The following is a 22284-nucleotide window of genomic DNA, read 5'->3' as shown; positions in this document are numbered from 1 at the left end:
GACAGACATATTGTGAGTGATTGTCCAGCACAAAACTGAGATCAGGACATTTCAGGGCAGTTATATGGCACATGTACATAGTCAGGGACTGGAGAAAGTGACAAGAGGCAGGATGGATGCCTCTATATATTATACACGAGCATCTTCAGGGCTCAGTAAAATACTGAAGACAGACTTTCCTTAGCAACACTCAGCTAGAGCTTTGCTAAGAAGACTCTTTACACCCTGTTTTCTAGTGCAAAGAAACATATTTCACTAATGAAGTATATTACAGAAATATTTAACACCCCTGTCCCTACACTATATTAAAAATTAACTGAAAAGACAGTTACACTTTAAAGACTGTAGTATTGTGCTCTGTGTGTGTGAGACTGTAACCACAAGCCTACTGAACGTGGTATATAATTTAAACCACCAAGCTTGAATTCCCTGAACACTGAGTAAGTTTTAGTGAGGATCTGTCAGCATGAGCAACCCTATTAAACCAGACATATAGCCTGGTAAGGTTGAGCATGCTGACATAAAAGAAAAAAAGGGGGGGGGGGGCAGTCAGCACATCCCAATGCACAGGGGATCGTTGCCGTGGCTGAAAACACAAAGTAAAAAATACAATGCAACAGCACTCTGCAAACCAAATAAAGTACAACAAAGTATTCTAATGCTAATGCTATGCTTATTATGCAAATTAGAGATGCTTGGCAAATATTATTCCGAGCCCACTCCACACCTCTCCTGGGGCCAAATGGCCACCAACTAATGCAATGAGAGTCCACCCTATACCTCTCCTGGTGCCAAATGGCTTCCAGCGAGTGAGAGAGAGTGGGCTCAGCATGCATGTTGGTACCTGCATTCCCTGGATTTAATGGAGGCCATTTTGGCACTAAAGATGACAAAAATTAAGGTGGGCACAGCATGTGCAACCTACACTCCCTGAATTGTATGGTAGCCATCATGGCACATAACAGGTAGAATTTAGTGTTAGGTTCCCGTCTTACTGAGATCGCCTTGAAGTGTGGCAGACGGGCCCAAAAAATGTTGCACAAAATGTATTTACCAAGCATCTCTAATTTACATAATAAGCATAGCATTAGCATTAGAATACTTTTTTGTATTTTTTGAGGGGTTTGCAGTGTGCTGTTGCATTTTTTACGACATAAAAGATACCCTGCTTATGTCTGTGGTTCCCTTCCCCAGAAAAGCAAATTTTTTATTGATCTGTAACTTAGCTTACTGGAGCACGGAGGTGCTAGCCATACCCCTCAAAGCAGCAGTTAGTAACAACTCTACAGCTTAAGTCTCTCCCCCCTTCCTATCTATTGACAGGGCCCACAGCATCTAGCCCTGTCTTCTTGCACCTGCACCATGCCTCCCGGTCTCAGCACTTGCGCAGTGGACCTGCTGCTGTTTTCCAAGCAGCACAGATTCAAAATGAGCAAGTGTCGATAACAGCAGATGCGACACATGCATAAGGAGAGCAGTAGCATTTCCACTGTGCAAACGTTGAGCCCAGCAGGCAGGGTGCAGGCACAAGAAGACAAAGCTAGACGAGATGTCTAGCCCTGTCAATCCAGGGGAAGGGGGAATGGACTAAAGCTGTAGGAGTTTTACTAATTGGTGCTCTGAGGACTCAGGCCAGCCCCCCGGTGCTCCAGTAGGCTCATTCATATATCAATGAAAACATTATTTTCTAGGGACCATGGAAATACATAATCAGTGTATCGTTTTTGTCAGTATGATCAACTCTACCAAGGCTATATGGCTGGTTTAAAAGGGTTGCTTATTTTGACAGATGCCCTTTAAACTTTTAATCAGTGTTCACACAATTCAAGCATGGTAGCATCCACCTACTTAGGTGGTCGCACATGCTTAGTTCCATCCTTCAACTGCCACCAGCCATAATGAGTATTAGAAACTGTGACAATTACAGAGAGCTGCCACAGAAAAACATGCCCCTGAGAAAGGACACAGCCCTACGCTACCAGCCTGAAGAGAATCTAGCAGAACATTAGGAGCAATGAATGGAGAGATTTTTGAATCCATGTGATGTACAGGACATTTTCATGTTTTGCATCAATCATGGCATAACCCCTTTATATCATAAATTCCTTTATAAAAACCTAAGTCAGCTCTCCCATGGCCCTTCCTCGATGCTAATGATTAATTTTCCAAAAAGTTTGAAGTAGCAAAGGGGCAAAAATACTATGGATCATGCTGGATCTCATTTTGCCTCCAGACCTGAAAAGTCTTACAGGAAACAGACTACAAGGTTTTAGGGGTATTTTCTAAATAAAATATTTATTGCATTCCACAAAACTTCAAGAATACCAAGCAGACTCATTAGGATTAAAAAGCACAGTATGAGGGTTTCTTTGTCTAAATACATAAAACTAAGATATTCTGTGATGCTAAGTAAAGTTTTCTCTTGTTTTGCCTTTTAGGGGGCAGTGGCCCCTGCAGTGGACATGGCCTAGAGGCATAGTAGAATCCAACAAGAATGACAAGGACTCCGAAGTGATTGTAATTGTAAATAGCACTCGCAGTGTTACAGTGGAGGATTGCCAAGGAACATCAACCAAACCATATTGCAAGATCTTCAGAATAATCGGTTCCCAGGCTACTGATTCTGGCACTTACTGCTGCCACTACAGATACATTAACACCAAGGTCAAGGGTACCACTGCTGTCAGCACCCACATTTTTGTAAGAGGTAATGTTGCATAGCAATATATGTTGCAACTGCGGCAAAACTCCCAGCAATGAAAAAAATAACTTTCAGATATTCAGATATTTCAAGTATTATTCAGAATGTCTGCTATCTAGATAATAATCTTCCACCTAATATGGAGTGTTACATCTAAGATATATCTAATTGCATTTATTTAGCCACCATGCCCAAGCATTAGTTTAACAGTGCTCCTGAAAGTAACTGATACCAGGAACGCTCTATGATCAGTATTGTTATAAAAAGGTAGCAGTCGGCTTGTGTATTTTAGACAAAAACTGACTGGTACCTAACTTAGATGGCCGTTATGACTTATGTCCACAAAAAACAGACATATGTCGCTCCATGTGGACATCTGAATGGGTCAGTGTTTTTTTTGTTTTCTTAACACCTATACACTTAAATGTATCTTGGACAGAAAATGGACCAACATAGTGCATGCTGCATTGGTGTAACTGAAACTGGTGTTGGTTGAGCATATGGATAACACACGGATGATATACTTAAAGGCTAGATACACCTTTGTTGTCAATATTTTATTATTGAATTGTACTCATTTTAAGCTAAAAATATATTTTTTCAATTGGTCTTTATTAAAAATTTTGACCCACTGTCTTTGTGCGCCTTGAGTTTCTCTAGTAGCAGGATCACTCTGTTTCAGCTAAGCTGATGGCTCCTTATCCCTGATCTCTGACCTCCTAATCACTGATTATAGCTCAATTTTATCTTAAGAACATGGCTTAAATTACTGTTTATGACCTTTTAGTAATTTAAAGAGGACCTTTCACTCGTATACAAACTAAAAACTAACTCTATCTGTTGGCAGAGCGGCGCCCAGGGATCCCCCTGCACTTACTAGTATGCCTGGGCGCCGCTCCGTTCGCCCGGTATAGGCTCCGGTGTCTCAGCTCCGTCTGTTGTACTGGACTGATTTATTGTAGGAGGCGTGTCCCTTGCTGCAGTGCTGGCCAATCGCAGCACACAGCTCATAGCCTGGCTATGAGCTGTGCGCTGCGATTGGCCAGTGCTGCAGCAAGGGACACGCCTCCTACAAAAAATCAGTCTAATACAACAGACGGAGCTGAGACACCGGAGCCTATACCGGGCGAACGGAGCGGCGCCCAGGCATACTAGTAAGTGCAGGGGGATCCCTGGGCGCCGCTCTGCCCACAGATAGAGTTAGTTTTTAGTTTGTATACGAGTGAAAGGTCCTCTTTAAGGTTTATTAGATGGCCGACACAAAGTGAAAATAGGATTCACACAGCTATTAAACAATTACCCTCTGTGACAGAAAGGCTCAATATTTTTAATAAAGACCAATTGAAACATTTTCAGCCAAAAATGTGTAAAATAAAATCATAAAAAAATTGCCCCCGAATGTGTACATAGCCTTTAAAGGAAATGTCCCAACTTTTTACATTTCATTTTAGATCTGTACAGCAGTCAACATTCTACTTTATTCCAATCACCTTCATAGATATTAAAGTGGTACTCTGGTTATCCACAGTATAGGGGATAACTATTTGCTGCATATTGTTTCATTATTGAATTAATTTATCATGTATGCATTAGTTTGTACTACGCAGGTATGCAGACCAATTTAAAACATATATTAAGAAATTAATATGAAAGAAAATGTTTTTCAAAAGTGGGAATTCACTTTAAGCCTGTGCAATCTACTCAAATGGCCAGTGGAGAAAATGCAACAATGCTAAATGGATTGAGAAGGATCAGAAGGAAAAATAGATTTTGATTATTCATCCTTGACTCTGATATAGCATCTGTCTTTGATTCTCACTCTTGTATTATCAGACTGGGAGCAACCATTCATCAACCCTGTTGGGACCATAGTAATAAATAAGGAAACAACCAGAGTCCCGTGCCAAGTATCTATTCCAGACCTCAATGTTACTCTGCAAACGGTATGAACTAGTAGATTCTTCTGTATGAATAGAATACACCAAGTATACATGAATACACTAGGCTAGCTAGGCTTACTTAAAGGGGGCCTGTCACCTCTCCTGATATGTCTGTATTCCCCATGTAATAACAATTCTGGAGCATTTATTTTTAGGACTCTATGATGTGCCTTTCCTCTATTTTTCATACTAGAAGTTTATGAATGACGGTCCAGATTAATGTTACCAGTTGGGGATGTGTCTGATTGGATAGTGCCAGACTGTGCAGAGACACACCCTCAACTGGTAACACCCGGTTGAACCTTTAGTCGTAAACTTCTAGTGGGAATAATGGAGGGATGGCACAACAGAGTCATAAGAATAAATGCTCCAGATTTTTCATTTCATGCGGAATACAATTACATAAGAAAACAGACATATCAGAAGAGGTGACAGTGACAGGTCCTCTTTAAGGTATAAAGCTGGAACATTATACAATAGGAATACCTCTTTAATACCTAGTGGTAAATTCCCTGCAGCAGAACATCACCATGAAGAACACAGCATTACTGTTCTAGATGCATAACAGCGTATTCATCTATTAATGTATTTCTATATTACGGCAAGGTTAATAGCAGTCATGGAATTCTAAATGCTTGTGGATTGATTCTATTTGAAGGTTATGATTTTGTTCCTCTCCAACATCTTTCTACATTTTTTTTTTTTTTAGCAAAGCTCAGTTATTATACCAGATGGGAAGAATGTGAGATGGGACAATAAAGACGGGATGATCGTCCCTGCAGACCAGATAAGAGATTCCCTCTTGGTCCAGTGTATGACCATCATAGACGGAAAGAAGTTTATGTCAAATTATTTCCTTATCCACTTTACAGGTAGGAGTCGGTCATGTGTCCAGTCTGTGGTTCTGGTTGTTTTTGCTGGATCTATCTACTTTATCTGCTTCTCTTCACTCCAGGATACCATTTCTACGACATGTACCTTTCTCCTAAAGACACAGTAGAGCTGCTAGTAGGAGACCAACTAGTATTAAACTGCACTGTAATTGCAGAGTTTAATACAGCTGTCAGCTTTCAGTGGGATTACCCCGGCAAAAAGGTGAACTTTTTATTTATTTCATTTTCACCCGTTTTATTAAATTAAGACTTGTTACTATTGCACCTAACCAATGAATTAAAGGGGTTTTATACTGATGGCCTATCCTCAGCCTAGGTCACCAGTATCTGATTGGTGGGCGCCAATCAGCTGTTTGAGGAAGCTGTGGGCTCAGGTGAGTGCCGCGGCCTCCTTGCAGCTTACCAAGCACAGCGCCGTACATTGTATAGTGGCTGTGCTTGGTATTACAGTTCAGGCCCATTCACTTGAATAGGACTGAGCTGTGCCGAGCCCATTTGACAGATGAGCGTGTTGTCACTGGTTTAAGAAGGGCCCGCAGTGATTACAAGAGCACCACATCTCTTCATACAGCTGATTGTCAGGTAGGACCCGGGAATCGGATCCCCACTGATCAAATACTGGTGACCTATCCTGAGGACAGGTCATCAGTATAAAACACTCAGAAAATTCCTTTAAGCCAGTTAATGAACTGTAGCAACAATGTCAATTCCTTTCGACTTGCAGCCCCAGAATAATATGTCCCTCTTTCTGGCCTTTAGTAAAACTACGGTTAAAAAAAAACAAAAGTAATAGTATATAGATCATTGATATTTCAATGAATCTTAATAATCATCACAATATGCAACTAAATATTACAATATTAGGATCCAAAATGTCTTGCTAATTAATTTCTTAATACATCTTTAGATTAATTCTACCTCCATATTTTAATAGGGAGCTCCAGATCTCCTCTAGGGACCTAGAGCTAAATTAGAATGTTCCTGTCTCATTGGACCAGAGGTGTGATGTGCCATCTATATGCACATCACCGCCAATCAATGGCTTCAGCGGTGACATTTTCAGGCACATATGTCTGTAAATGAGCTGTATACACCAAATAGCGCAAGCTTTGTAATCAATGTTTGTTTTTTATTAGACTATTTGGCAATTTTTTTTTCATTTTTTTAGATACATAAATAATGGTAGCAAAAGTCAACTTCATACTTTACACTAACTTTTGGCTGCTGTTTAGATTACATACTGTATATTAGAATTAACCAATTGTACGTGGGTCAATAGAGAGCTCCTCTAAAGAGTTTTTTTCCAAGCTAAAAGTCTGAGAGACTTCCAACGCCATTTTTTAATCTAGTCATTCACCTTTGAACCCTTCTCTAGCGCTCCTATACCTGCCCAAAGCTGAATCATGTACTCAAGATGCAGTCTTACAAGGGATTTATAGATAGCTTTTACTACATTACCTTTATAGTAATAATACTACCCAAGTCCTTGTCTCTTCATCTCTTTACAGAGTAACCGCTTTGTGACAGAGCACTCTGATCGTCTACCCCAGCAGGACCACACAGAGATGTTCAGTACTCTTACTCTGCCTAGTGTAAACCAATCGGATCTGGGGAAGTATGTGTGTCATGCCATGAGTGAGACATGGCAATACCAGGAGAGCATCGAGGTCATTGTGCACGGTACAGAATGAATGGGCAATGGTGCGGGTTACCTTGTGATATAGCTGATCTATCAGAGCAGCTAAAGGGCCGAGGTAGCAAATAACCTATAGGAGGAGGGGGTGCACATGCTGCTTTTTGTTACTGAATACTATAAATGTGACTGCCAGACCTGCTTTTAATACCTTTCTGAGATATGATTGCTGAATGTTACAGGCCCATTGGCTGAGGCTGCACTACTGTGAGATTCCAAATATTTCTCCAGTATAGTCAGGGAGAACATGTGTGGATGAATTCAAATCACCATCTGGATCAAGAGCCACATACACTCACTGTACAATGGGGCAAATATTTCTGCATGGGAAGACATTGCTGCACATGGTGATTTGGATCCAAACCAGAAAAGCTGTCATCAGAATTTTCTATGATATATAATGATAGATGCCATCATAACATAGTTTGTAAAGACATCCGTCCATCCAATTCAGCCTCTCATCGGGCAATGTTGATCCAGAGCAAGGCAAAAAAAAAAAACATGAGGTAGATTAAAATTTTCCTGATTTTAGGGGAAAATTCCTTCCCGACTCCAATCAGCCAATCAGAATAACTTCCTGGATCAACGACCCCTCTCTAGTAATATTATTACACTCCAGAAATACGTCCAGGCCCCTCTTGAACTCTTTTAGTGAATTCACCACAACTACCTCCTCAGGCAGAGAGTTCCATAGTCTCACTGCTCTTACATGTAAAGAACCCTCTTCAATGTCTGACTAGTGATTTATAAAGTGGTAGGACTATGTTCTTATCACAAGCATCTATAGCCCTTTTGATGCAACCCATTATCTTATTGGCCTTGGCAACAGCAACCTGACACTGGTTTCTACAGTTAAAGGGGTTGCCTCACTTCAGCAAATGCCATTTATCATGTAGAGAAAGTAAAAAAAAAAAAGCCACTTACTAATGTATTGTGATTGTCTTTTTTGCTTCCTTTGCTGGTATTATTCATTTTTCCATTGCATTATACACTGCTTGTTTCCATGGGTATGACCACCCTGCAATCCAACAATGGTGGCCATTAGACATGAGCGAAGCAAGCTTTGGGTGTTACATCCAAAGTCGCTTCGTTCATAACGGATTAATGCTGGTCAACCACCGAGTTCAGTTTCAAGTTTTAAAGTGGTTTTCCAATCACCGAAGTTATTCAACAAAGTCACGCACATCTTCGCAAATAACTAACTTCAGATCATCAGAGCCCATACATTCTAATACTGTACGGAGATGGATCTCCGTACAGTATTATTCCGAAGTTATGAATGAAGCGACTTCAGATTTAACATCCAAAGCTTGCTTCGCTTATCACTAGTGGCCTTGCTTGCACATTGAGCTCCTCTTAGTGTGGGTTTCCGCTTTCAAACTATCACAGCAAATTTGAGTGTAAAAGTCCATGACGGCCACCAGTCACATGCCCGGCCTCTATGGTAGATAATATAATTTGAACATTGTCTATTATTCCCTGCACTAATGCTGGTCATACACATAGGAATGCTGTTAACCAAACGTTCTTTTGCCCCATCAGCTGTCTCAGTGTACTCCTCCACAAAAGTGCGTGCTTGGATTTCAGTTTGTGGGAAGAATGAAAATAATAGTAGAACTGGCGTATTATTTTCTAAATATTCTATAATATAACCCTCACTGCTAAATAAAAGTGTAGCATAGTGTCCAAATAATAAGAATATAGGGGGTCATTTGCAAAGGCTTTATGCCTGTTTTGGCATTAAAAAAAAGTCACATAATGATATGCAAATGACTTTTTGCATGAAAATATTGAGACTTTTTATGTTATATGTTGCTCTCATCACAGTTTAAAAAAATTGATGGGGTCACTGCCGCCTGACACGTTTATTATAATTTAGGCATACGATTGCAAATGAAATCTACGCCAGCCCCTAGCTTGAGTAGGTTTCAGTTTCTGGTGCACAGACCTCATAGATGTGACAAATTTATCAAGAGGCTTGAGCCTCCTAATATATTTTGTAAGGGATCACTCTTTCACAGGGGGTCGCAATCACAGACTTCTCCTCTGACAACGGGGTTCAAGTCCGAAAGGTGCTTTATTTCGGCACTTCAGCACCATCACACACATAAACATCAAAAAATAAACACCTGCCCGTCTGGGCTCTACCTAATACACGTGTTGTCTCAACCTCACCTATATAGCGTCATTCACACACAGGATTAGATCCTATACGGTCAAGCAGCCTTCAGGCTGCGACCACACCAGCACCCTTGGGGGAAGATGGTCCAGAAGTCCTCCTTACTCTGACTGTGCGACTCTGTTTCCGTAGGTGTCGCTGGGCCCCCAAACATCATGCTTTACAAAGGCTGTTGGCCCCTCAGCCCTCTGGCTGAGATCACACAAAGCCTCTCAGGCTCCCCCTTCTCTTAGGCTTCCTCAGCCTTGCTCCCTCCAAGTCATACACAGAGGGTTGTTTTATCCCTCCTTGATTACAGCAGCAGGCCTCATCTGTGATAACCTCCGGCAAAAGACAATACATGGGTGTGGACTGGCAGATCCCACTACCAAACCTTTCCCCCAGTCCACATAAAAACCAGCCCAGAACAACATCTAAACAAAACTGTCTCAGCAAACTACACTTTGCTGAAACCACTACAGCTGTCTGGATTTCAGTTCTCTCACCCAGCTGGGGTATCTGGGTGGGATATACACGCCTCCCAGCACTTATATTGTACACATCACCACAATTGGTTTTATTGTCCATCAGCGGGCTTTTTACTAAGAGTGAAATATGAAATGCCAGTCTATAGTAAATGACCCCCATAAAAACAACATCATATTGCCAAACAGTAAATAACTAATAATGCCATATAGAACTTAAATTACATGGGAAATAAATTTATAGTAGTCTGAGGAGGGGCTCTGGAGCACCAAAATGATGGAGGCCATAACGTATATGCTCCTTTTGCCCATTCTGTGATCTTGAGTCATGGTCAAAAACCTGTGCCAGAGCATTAGTTTATCCAAGGTATCTACTGACAATTATATAATGAGCATGACAAGTTTATAATCTGAACATAGACATGATATCTACTGTCAGATCCATATAATTTTGATGAGAGTCTAAATTTTAATGATCTGTCTCTGTAATTGTAGGGCAAACTTAAAATGTTTCAGAAAGCCTTCAGACCCTTTCACTTTTGTCACATTTTGTTATGTTGTAGCCTTGTGCCAAAATGAAGAGAAAAATCAAGTTTTCCCCATCAGTCTGTACTCAGTACCCGATACTGACAAGGTGAAAACAGAATGTTATATTTGTAAATTTACTAAAAAGTAAAAACCAAAATTTTGTATTGGGCGTAAGTATTCAGTCGCTTTGCTATAACACTTAAAATTTAGCTCTGCGGGGGCTTCCATTTCTCTTGATCATCTTCGAGATGTTTCTACACCTTGATTGGAGTCCACCTGTGGTAAATTCAGTTGATTGGACATAATTTGGAAAGACATATCCCTGCCTGCATAAGGTCTCACAGCTGACTGCATATCAGAGCAGACTGCGAGAAACATGATTCTCTGGTCTGATTAAACCAAGATTGAACTTTTTGGCTTTAATTCTATGCATCATGTCTGGAGGAAATCAAGCACTGCGAATCACCTGCCCAACACCATTCCTGCAGTGAAGCATGGTGGTGGTAGCATTATGCTGTGGGCATGTTTTTCAGTGAATAGGACAGGGAGACTGATTAGGATTGAGGGAAACCTGAATGTCCTTGAGTGGCCCAGCCAGAGCGTTAACTTGAACCCAATCAAGCATCTCTGGGGAGACCTGAAAATGGCCGTTCACCAACGGTCCCAATCCAACCTGACAGAGCTTGAAAAGATCTGCAGAGAAGAATGGCAGAAAATCCCCAAATACAGGTGTGCAAACCTTGTGGAATCATACCAAAGAAGACTGGAGGCTTTAATTGCTGCCAAAGGTGCTTCAACTGAGCACTGAGTAAAGTGTCTGAATATTTATGTCAATGCAATATTTTGTTTATCCTTTTCATTAAATTAGCAAAGATTTTGAACATTCTGTTTTCACATTGTCACTATGGGTATTGAGTGCATACACTACGTGCAGAATTATTAGGCAAATGAGTATTTTCACCACATCATCCTCTTTATGCATGTTGTCTTACTCCAAGCTGTATAGGCTCGAAAGCCTACTACCAATTAAGCATATTAGGTGATGTGCATCTCTGTAATGAGAAGGGGTGTGGTCTAATGACATCAACACCCTATATCAGGTGTGCATAATTATTAGGCAACTTCCTTTCCTTTGGCAAAATGGGTCAAAAGAAGGACTTGACAGGCTCAGAAAAGTCAAAAATAGTGAGATATCTTGCAGAGGGATGCAGCACTCTTAAAATTGCAAAGCTTCTGAAGCTGTGATCATCGAACAATCAAGCGTTTCATTCAAAATAGTCAACAGGGTCGCAAGAAGCGTGTGGAAAAACCAAGGCGCAAAATAACTGCCCATGAACTGAGAAAAGTCAAGCGTGCAGCTGCCAAGATGCCACTTGCCACCAGTTTGGCCATATTTCAGAGCTGCAACATCACTGGAGTGCCCAAAAGCACAAGGTGTGCAATACTCAGAGACATGGCCAAGGTAAGAAAGGCTGAAAGACGACCACCACTGAACAAGACGACACACAAGCTGAAACGTCAAGACTGGGCCAAGAAATATCTCAAGACTGATTTTTCTAAGGTTTTATGGACTGATGAAATGAGAGTGAGTCTTGATGGGCCAGATGGCTGGATTTGTAAAGGGCAGAGAGCTCCAGTCCGACTCAGACGCCAGCAAGGTGAAGGTGGAGTATTGGTTTGGGATGGTATCATCAAAGATGAGCTTGTGGGGCCTTTTTGGGTTGAGGATGGAGTCAAGCTCAACTACCAGTCCTACTGCCAGTTTCTGGAAGACACCTTCTTCAAGCAGTGGTACAGGAAGAAGTCTGCAAGGTAAGAAAAACATGATTTTCATGCAGGACAATGCTCCATCACACGCGTCCAAGTACTCCACAACGTGGCTGGCAAGAAAGGGTATAAAAGAAGAAAATCTAATGACATGGCCTCCTTGTTCACCTGATCTGAACCCCATTGAGAACCTGTGGTCCATCATCAAATGTGAGATTTACAAGGAGGGAAAACAGTACACCTCTCTGAACAGTGTCTGGGAGGCTGTGGTTGCTGCTGCACGCAATGTTGATGTTGAACAGATCAAAACACTGACAGAATCCATGGATGGCAGGCTTTTGAGTGTCCTTGCAAAGAAAGGTGGCCATATTGGTCACTGATTTGTTTTTGTTTTGTTTTTGAATGTCAGAAATGTATATTTGTGAATGTTGAGATGTTATATTGGTTTCACTGGTAAAAATAAATAATTGAAATGGGTATATATTTGTTTTTTGTTAAGTTGCCTAATAATTATGTACAGTAATAGTCACCTGCACACACAGATATCCCCCTAAAATAGCTAAAACTAAAAAGAAACTAAAAACTACTTTCAAAAATATTCAGCTTTGATATTAATGAGTTTTTTTGGGTTCATTGAGAACATGGTTGTTGTTCAATAATAAAATTAATCCTCAAAAATACAACTTGCCTAATAATTCTGCACTCCCTGTAATGAAGGGGAACATTTTTTTTTTTTTTTTTTAGCACAAGACCACAACATAAACTGTGAAAAGGGTCTGAAGACTTTCCAAATGCATTGTACATGACCCCCCCCCCCCCCATACTGTAGCTTTATACTTATTTAAAACATACTGTACACTCAATAACAAAAATAATGCACCCAGATGGAAATGTTGTATTGCTGCAAACTTAGCATGCAGTTGTGTATCAGGCAGATAGCTAAATGATTATAGGTGTGGTCTGATTAGACACTGGGTCTTGCTACAAGAGGATGCAGAAAGTGCTTACCTCGCTGACCTATAAAAAGCCTGCTTTTGTTTAGTGTACCTCTTGGTGAGAGATTGCTATATTTGGCTCTATGGCACACACAAATACATTTTTCCCAGTTGTCAGACTTTCAGAGGGGCGCATCATTGGACTGAGGGAAGCAAGATGGTCATTTTGATGAATTGCCCACCAGCTAGGCTGTTCAGAAGTAGATAGTAGGACGTGTTGGGAGCAGTGGTTATGTCAGAGTGAACAGGCTCCAAACGGTCCAGACATGGCTTCCAACTGGCATTTTTCAGCAGGATAATATACACCACACTAAGCAAGTGTTTCCCAGGAATGCCCTTGCCAGATTACAAGACCTCCTTGCCCTGTCCAGATTTATCGTTAATCAAGCCTTTATGGAACCCGCTGCAATGCCAGCTTCGGCAGTGTACAAGTGTATAGGATCCACAGACCCAGGCTAGAGGTGACCTAGATCCTAGATCCTCCTTTTAATTGTACAGTTTTCACAAATAAACTTATACTTTCACTCTATTATTCTAATCACTTACATATATCATTACATTCAAACATATAAAGTTTCATTGCATTCCAACAACTCATTCTTGGAGCAATATTTTTTTTTCTGTCAGTGAGTGCACATTGAATAAAAAATATCACTTTTATATTGGCAATTTGTAAAAAGTTTGATGTCCGACCATTGCTGCTAATTGCTGCACAGCTTGTGGGCACATTTTGTTTTATTATTTGCAATGAATCCATTTCTAAAGCTGTAGATGCTTTTATGATAAAATGATGATCTCTTTCCAAAATATATTCTTCTCACTGGCTTTGTAACTTCTTTTTCTTCCATAGAGAAGCCTTTTATTTCTGTGGAGACCAAGGAGAACACAGTCATTGAAGCCACAGCCGGAGACAAGTTGACAAGACTGTCAGTGAAAGTTTCCGCTTTCCCAACACCTACATTTCAGTGGTATGACGATATTACTTTACTTGTTCCATGACATGTGCCTACAGCTGTGTGTCCCTTGCTGCAATTTACAATCATAGTATCGCCTATACCAGGAATTTCTGAAAAAGCCCTGATATACGTGATACTGATTTAGCCTATGTCCCATTGGCTGAATATAGACTTGCTGTATTAAGTTTATAGTCTGTTAGGGCATGTCTTTTTTGTGTCCCAATTTTTGTGCTGAACATTTTCTTAATTTTCATATCAGTCCGAGATCAGCTTTTCTAATACAGAGTTCCAAATTTCATGCATAGACAAAGTTAAAAGATAGGATTCTAACTACCTGCAGCTACCACTAGGCAGAGCTTGAGAATGTACTGCAGGCTGTTTTACTGAATCCAGTGTAGAATGCTCCTAAACTCCCTCTAGTGGTGGCTGTAGACACAAAAAAATTGTACGTTTTAACTCTATGTCTAAAGAAAAAGAAAAAAGTGTGATACTGTGTATTACAAATTTCAAACATGACAAAAGAATTTAGGTATACACATTTATGACACTGCTTGCCACACTGAATAATGGACTGAATTTATCCCAGGGATTTATGGCACACTACAAGATCTAAAGATTCTGCAATAGACAAAGTGGGGGCAACATCAATTTGGAGACCATAAAATTTATATATATATATATATATATATATACTGAACAAAAATATAAACGCAACACTTTCGGTTTTGCTCCCATTTTGCATGAGCTGAATTCAAAGATGTGAAACATTTTCTACATACACAAAAGAGCCATTACTCTCAAATATTGTTCACAAATCTGTCTAAATCTGTGTTAGATAATCCATTCCACCTCACAGGTGTGGCATATTAAGGTTCTGATTAGACAGCATGAATATTGCACAGATGTGCCTTAGATTGCCCACAATAAAAGGACACTCTGAAATGTGCACAGTTTTGCCTTACTGGGTGGGGGGGGGGGGGGGTCAGAAAACCAGTCAGTATCTGGTGTGGCCACCATTTTCTTCACGCAGTGCAACACATCTCCATCGCATAGAGTTGATCAGGTTGTTGATTGTGGCCTGTGGAACGTTGGTCCACTCCTCTTCAATAGCTGTGCGAAGTTGCAGAATATTTCAGGAACTGGAACACGCTGTCGTACACACCGATCCAGAGCATTCCAAATATGCTCAATGGTTGACATGTCTGGTGAGTATGCTGGCCATGCAAGAACTGGGATGTTTTCAGCTTCCAGGAATTGTGTACAGATCCTTGCAATATGAGGCCGTGCATTATCATGCTGCAACATGGGGTGATGGCTGTGGATGAATAGAACAACAATGGGCCTCAGGATCTCGGCACGGTATCTCTGTGTATTTAAAATGCCATCAATAAAATGCACCTGTGTTCATTGTCCATAACATACCCCTGCTCATACCATAACCCCACCGCCACCAGGGGCCACTCGATCCACAATGTTGACATCAGCAAACCGCACCCACACAACGCCAGACAAGCTTTCTGCCACCTGCCCTGAACAGTGAAAACCGGGACTCATCCATGAACAAAACGCCTCTCCAACATGCCAGACTCCATTGAGTGTGAGCATTTGCCCACACAAGTCGGTTACGATGACTAACTGCAGTCAGGTCCAGACCCCGACGAGGACGACGAGCATGCAGATGAGCTTCCCTGAGACAATTTCTGACAGTTTGTGCAGAAATTCTTTGGTTATGCAAACTAATTGTTGCTGCAGCTGTCCGGGTGGCTGGTCTCAGACGATCATGGAGGTGAACATGCTGGATGTGGAGGTCCTGGGCTGGTGTGGTTACACGTGGTCTGCGGTTGTGAGGCCGTTTGGATGTACTGCCAAATTCTCTGAAATGCCTTTGGAGATGGCTTATGGTAGAGAAATTAACATTCATTGTACGGGCATCAGCTCTGGTAGACATTCCTGCAGTCATCATTCCAATTTCACGCTCCCTCAAATGTTGCGACATCTGTGGCATTGTGCCATGTGATCAAACTGCACATTTCAGAGTGGGCTTTTATTGTGGGAAATCTAAGGCACACCTGTGCAATATTCATGCTGTCTAATCAGCACCTTGATATGCCACACCTGTGAGGTGGGATAGATTATCTCGGCAAAGCAGAAGTGCTCACTAACACAGATTTAGACAGATTTGTGAACAATATTTGAGAGTAATGGCTCTTTTGTGTATGTAGAAAATGTTTCAGATCTTTGAGTTCAGCTCATGCAAAATGGGAGGAAAAGTGTTGTGTTTATATTTTTGTTCAGTGTATATATATATATATATATATATATATATAGCTGTTTCTTCAGACGCTCTTGTGGTATGCCTGATGAAACGACCTAAGTTGTCTCCAAAGCTCGCTATGTAACATTATTGCTTCTATTTTTGTTGGCCATTAAAAGGTATCAGGCCTGCAAGACTTATTTTGTTTCTCACTAAACTAACACTATGTCTATGCATGGGGTTATGAAACTGGCTATTAGAAAAGTGAAGCTCCCATCATTTTAGATACATGAAGCAAAATGTCGGAAGCAGTGTAGCATTTCAGCTATTTTTATATTGTCAGGTTTAAAGATGGAAGGCCAGTAAGCAGCAGCAATGGAAAGCATCGACAGTCATTATACTCCTTACAGATCAGAGATGTAACGGAGCAGGATGCTGGGAGATATACTCTGGTATTGAAGAACCAGCAGGCTGGACTGCAACAGCGGATTAATGTACAACTGGTGGTGAATGGTAAGCATGAAGTATGGCAGAGACAAGACCAGGCATAACAATCTCTCTTACAAGAAACATTGCATTAACTGGACAGAAAACCTATATGCGTACAGAATAAACTATATATAGTATGTCTTAGATACGTCTTATGTAAGATCTGAACAAAAAAAAAAAAATCTGCTGAATTGATATAGTCATAGCTGGAATTAAAGGGATTGTCCAGTTCTTTTATATTGGTCTTTTCTCAGGATAGGCCATCAATACCTGATTAGCAGGGATCCAATACTATGTTCAGGAGCAGCTCTGGTGCCAGAAGTAGGTACTGGGACAACACAGCTCCATCCATTGTGTGTGGTTCCAGCACCTAATTCTGGTGCTGGAGCTACTCTCAAATAGCTGATCAGTGGGGGTAAGGGGTATTGGACCCCTACTGATCAGATGATGGTAGCCTATCCTATGAATAGGCCATCAGTATATGGCTACTTTCACACCAGCTTTTTGCTGGATCCATCATGGATCAGCAAAAATGTTTCCTTCATAATAATACAACTGTCCGGTTGTATTATCTCTAAAAGAGCCAAGACGTATCCATCTCTAAAACCATTGTAAGTCAATGGGGGACGGATCCATTTTCTTTTTTGTCAGAGAAAATGAATCAGCCACCATTGACGTACATTGTGTGTCATGACGGATCCGTCTTGCTCAGCACCACCTTGCGGACAGAAAAACGCTGCTTGAAGCGTAATTCTGTCCGCGATGGAGATGCAACCAGATGGAACGGAATGCATTCTGGTGCACTCCATTTCGTTCAGTTCAGTTTTGTCCCCACTGGGGATCAAACGGAAGCGTTTCCCCCGCTATTGAGATACTATGACGGATCTCAATAGCGTAAAAGGAAAGCGCAGATGAGAAAGTAGCCTAAAAAGACTGTACAACCGCTTTTAAAATATGGCTTTGAGCAAAAACTTTAATAAGAACCTGTCACTTACTTTGAGCAGCTGAACAATGCCCCTGTGTAACCAGACCACTACTGGATTACCTAGAAAAAGAAGTGAGAATTGACTTACTAGAAATGAGTCCAGGACTCATATGGAGCTGCATTTGTCCTTAGCTTCATATGTGCAATGTGTATGTGTCTGATGCTGCAGCAGATGTGTCCTGGACTCATCTCACTTCTGTTCCTAAATAATCGGTCTCAGAGAAGCATAGATAGTCACAAAGCAAGGGACAAGTTCTCTTGACAAATATGAATGTAGGATACTGTTAGGGAAAACAATAGGTACGCATCAGTCCCTGCTGCAGGCCTCTGTTATTTCCCCTGCAGGCTGCAGGGGAAATGACAGAAGCCTCTGATCCTAAAGACAAAGGGATCGTTGATGTTTGGCAGGAATGACATTACAAGATACTAACATCCCCATTCTGATCCATTTCTGTTACATCGAGACTACTTAAAGTTGAAAGGGTTGTCTCATCTGAGACAATGGGGACATATCGCTAGAACAGTGATGGCAAATCTTTTACAGGCTGAGTTCCCAAACTGCAACCCAAAACCTACATATCTATCGCAAAGTGCCAACACGGCAATTTAACCTGAATCCTACAGTCCAGTATAGTGTATCTTCCACGTACTTTATGATTTAGCTATAATGGCCTGCCTACATTCAGTGCGCTGCCTGTGCCGTTCATAGTGCGCCCTATGCTGATGAATAGAAGGAAAAGTCTAAGGCATATTGTTACACCGAAGATTTTTTGCAGGGTTCCCACAAAGAGGGCTCTGAGTGCCACCTCTATCACCCATGCCATAGGTTCGCCATCACTGTGCCAGAATATGCCCCTATTGTTTGATAGCTGCGGGTACCCCCGCTGGGAGCTACAGCTATCATCTAAACAGAGCCCCGAAAGTGATGCATGGCGCACTATGCATGCACAGCCGCCAATCCATTCATTTCTATGGCTCGGCTATTTCCATCGAGCCCATAGAAGTGAATGGGAGCGGTGGCTGGTCATGCATGGTGCGCTCCCATTCACTTCTATGGGGACAGAGCTTGGTGGTGGCCAGACCAGAGTCCTCCAGCCACCACTTTGGCCTGCTCCGTTCTCGATATAGGTGCGCATCCTAGTGATATGCCTCCTTTGTCACAGATTAGACAACCCCTTTTACCTCTTCTGAAGTCGCATCCCACATTGGTTCCACTCTGTGCGCTGCTCTATAGTTGCCAACAGTCCCAAGAAAGGGACATAGCCAATCAAAAGGGGTAAAGGGAAGGAGAAGTGGGCAAGGTGTGTTCAAATTTACTCCAACTGTGGGTGGTTTATTGGTGTTTCAAGGTGGTCATGGGAGCGGAGTTGGCAAGACCAAGACTGGGGCTAATGGGTCCTAGGGACGGAACTTAAATGTACCAGGATATTTTGCCAATAATGCTGTTCCTCTCTGCTAGCCTCAGTAATACAGTGAGTAAAGGAGAATTACACACAATTATTTTAATATTGTGATTCGCGAGAAAAAACCTCTGTGCACAAAGGTGCAGTATGGATCCACAAAATTCTGTTGGAGCTGTTTCAGATCCATACAACATGTATCTGGAATACAGCTATATGAACGAACCTTCATAGGAAATGTCATCATATCTAAATGAACTTAGAATTCAGCAAATTATCACTGATTGAAATTATGTCCCCATGGTAACCTGTGTTTATCATTGAAGTTTTTAACTATCTTTCCAGATTCCCATATATTCTAGCCTCTACATAATATATCACATAATTGCTGAGTTCACGTTTAATTAGTAAGACTCTAAAATTACTATCATCCCTCAAGGTCTGGTCTATACACCATTCCTCTAATACGTGATTGTGCACAGATGTTAAGTGCCTTGACCATAGCTGGATAATGTCAGAAGTTAGCCTTGGTTTCTAGAGCGCTTTTTGTAGTCCCAAGGTCCCTTAGTGCATCATGGGGTCAAACAGAATCTCTAAAATATGTTCTTTATATGCAGGGGTGGATTGGGAACGTAAAGTGGTCCTGGAAAAAAACCTTAAAGTGGCCCCATATTGTAGGTTGGTCCCAACTGACAAAAGTAGGCAGTGCCAGTGATACTGTAGTGCTGAACAAAATACCGCTCCAGCAGCACCAAATACCATAGTGCAGCACAAAATACTGCCGCTCTTGCCACAGTGTGAAACTGTATCATCATCCCAAGGAAGGCAATAAGGTTGAATTCAGGAGAGCATCTACGATGGCTGGCCAGCATAAGTGACTGATGCTCGTACATTAATTAATGCTCAAAGCATAAGATCTTTATTACCTGACTGGCAAAAATGAGGAGGGCTTGGGCAGCCCTCTGGGCATTGGCCCACCGGGAAATTTCCCTGTAGGGTCTATGGCAAATCCGCCCCTGTTTATATGGGTGTATGGAGGTTAAGGAGCACTTAGCCTGGGTTGAAAACTACAGTATGAATATGTAGAGCGTATGCCAAAGATTCATTACATAAAATGTACATGGTACTGTGGTCATGGGATATATACTGTATTACCACAGAGACAGATAGTTTGCCAGATCATTGCTAATGAGCGTTTGTAGTTAGTGATGATCTGGCAGAGTTATACTGTTATACTGCCGACGAATACACATTGGGAAATCCAGATTTTTAAACTGGCTTAAAAATCATTGTTTGACTGTGGCAAACAACTAGTCAATTGCTCCTTCCCATACCGGGTCTCCTCCACAGCGGTGTCCTCCTCTGACGAGCAGGCGGTTGCCGGGAAGGAATGCTTCCCTCCCGACAATCGCCTGCATGATCACACAGTCCAATACAGCCTTTAGAGCAGGGGTCTCAAACTCGCGGCCCTCCAGCTATTGTAAAACTACAACTCCCACAATGCCCTGCTGTAGGCTGATACCTGTAGGCTGTCCGGGCATGCTGGGAGTTGTAGTTTTGCAACAGCTGGAGGGCCGCAGTTTGAGATGCCTGCTTTAGAGTATTGGCCCAATGGTTATGGAAATGGTATAGGAGGGGAGACAAATACCAAGGCTTTTTGTGGAAAAACAATAATGGGGCACCCATTTTGATCATTGCTATAGGCCAGGCCCCCTCTCTTTCTAAATATATCATAGAAGAAAAAAAATAGTAGTCATATACACGTTTGCTAAAAAGTAAATGTAATAGGTACAACCTGCTGAGATGATGTATACATTACATGTATAAAGCACATACTTACTGCACATAAATTGCACTGACAGCATTAGAACATTATATCTAAATTAAGAACATGTGAAAACCCTTATGCTATAGGCCATGTCTACTCTAATCATTCACTTATACATGTGTTTTCTATCTGCACATGCCACTGTCATACACGTGTTTCTGATCATGTTTTCTGGGTCACCTGAGGATGTACATTGTAGCATTTACGATAATTGGAAGTCATGTCATAATGGTCCTGTTTCTGTAATTGTCAGTCCTTGATAATGACAGTATGGCTGTAAATGTCTTGTAATGATGCAAGCTTCCAATAAAAATCCTTAAAGACATTTTTTATACATCAGAATACGTGTGTATGTGTCATATATAGACAAATATTGGAATAATATTTTTTTGCATATGTGGCTGGAAAGTGGGAACGTTTTTCAGGGCATATCCAAGTTAATGTTCAGCATGTTGGACTTACACATCCTGTACACAGATCTTGCCACTGTTGTGGTGCCCATGGTGAAGAGGGCATCTGCTCAACAAGTCTCTTTGGCCCCTTCTCACTGGATGGTGTCAGCCTGCACATTTTTCTATCTTCAACCAGCATCAGAATCACACAACACTTGTCACCAACAAGGGACATGGAAGAAGAACAACAGGCGCTGAGCCCTCCTTCCCAACTTGTAATGTGTCGCAATATGAACCAGTATTAGGAGGGGCCCTTTTTGATATTACTATAAGAATGCTTCCCTGAACAAGATGGTCCTCTGGTGGGCTTAGGGTATCTAATCATGTCTTATGTGTTCCATCATAAACCAAGTACCACATCAGTTTTATAGGAAGCAAATTAAATGTTTTTGGAGTTTGGGAGGAACCTGTACCAGGAGGAAACCCAAAAGTGGAAATACAAATTCCATTCAGATTCTGCCCTTGGTCAGATTGGGACCCAGGACCACTGAGCATTCATCAGTAGAAGTCATTGCATCATTGCCAAGAGCATCAGTATTACGAACAATGTGACTGCATTTTAGGCCTCCAGGGCTATCCTGTGATAATGACTGTTAGGGTGTCAGAAAGGTAAAAAATGTCTGGTTCCTTAACGGGTTAAACAGGGCTATATTACTATAAAAATGAATACTTAATTGTTAGGCTATACAGAGATCGTGTGCAGAGCACACATATCATTGCACACAATGCTATGTGGCTTTGATGACATCACCACTTTAGA

At 41.5% G+C, this 22284-nt stretch overlaps 1 protein-coding gene across 2 annotated transcripts in view; it reads left to right on the top strand.

The window, feature by feature from the left end:
* FLT4 (fms related receptor tyrosine kinase 4) overlaps positions 1-22284 on the top strand; it is a 226158-nt gene that overhangs the window by 144497 nt on the left and 59377 nt on the right. For both annotated transcript variants that reach the window (XM_044281120.1, XM_044281119.1), the window contains exons 3-9: positions 2439-2707; positions 4535-4644; positions 5351-5513; positions 5597-5736; positions 7043-7214; positions 14011-14128; positions 16714-16883. In XM_044281120.1, the coding sequence (XP_044137055.1) occupies positions 2439-2707; positions 4535-4644; positions 5351-5513; positions 5597-5736; positions 7043-7214; positions 14011-14128; positions 16714-16883 (1142 nt within the window). The remainder of the gene's footprint in view (positions 1-2438; positions 2708-4534; positions 4645-5350; positions 5514-5596; positions 5737-7042; positions 7215-14010; positions 14129-16713; positions 16884-22284) is intronic.

Source organism: Bufo gargarizans, chromosome 2, assembly GCF_014858855.1.
Source record: "Bufo gargarizans isolate SCDJY-AF-19 chromosome 2, ASM1485885v1, whole genome shotgun sequence".
NCBI lineage: Eukaryota > Metazoa > Chordata > Amphibia > Anura > Bufonidae > Bufo > Bufo gargarizans.
The sequence above is the reverse complement of the archived record's forward strand: the minus strand, read 5'-3'. Positions and strand labels throughout refer to the sequence as shown.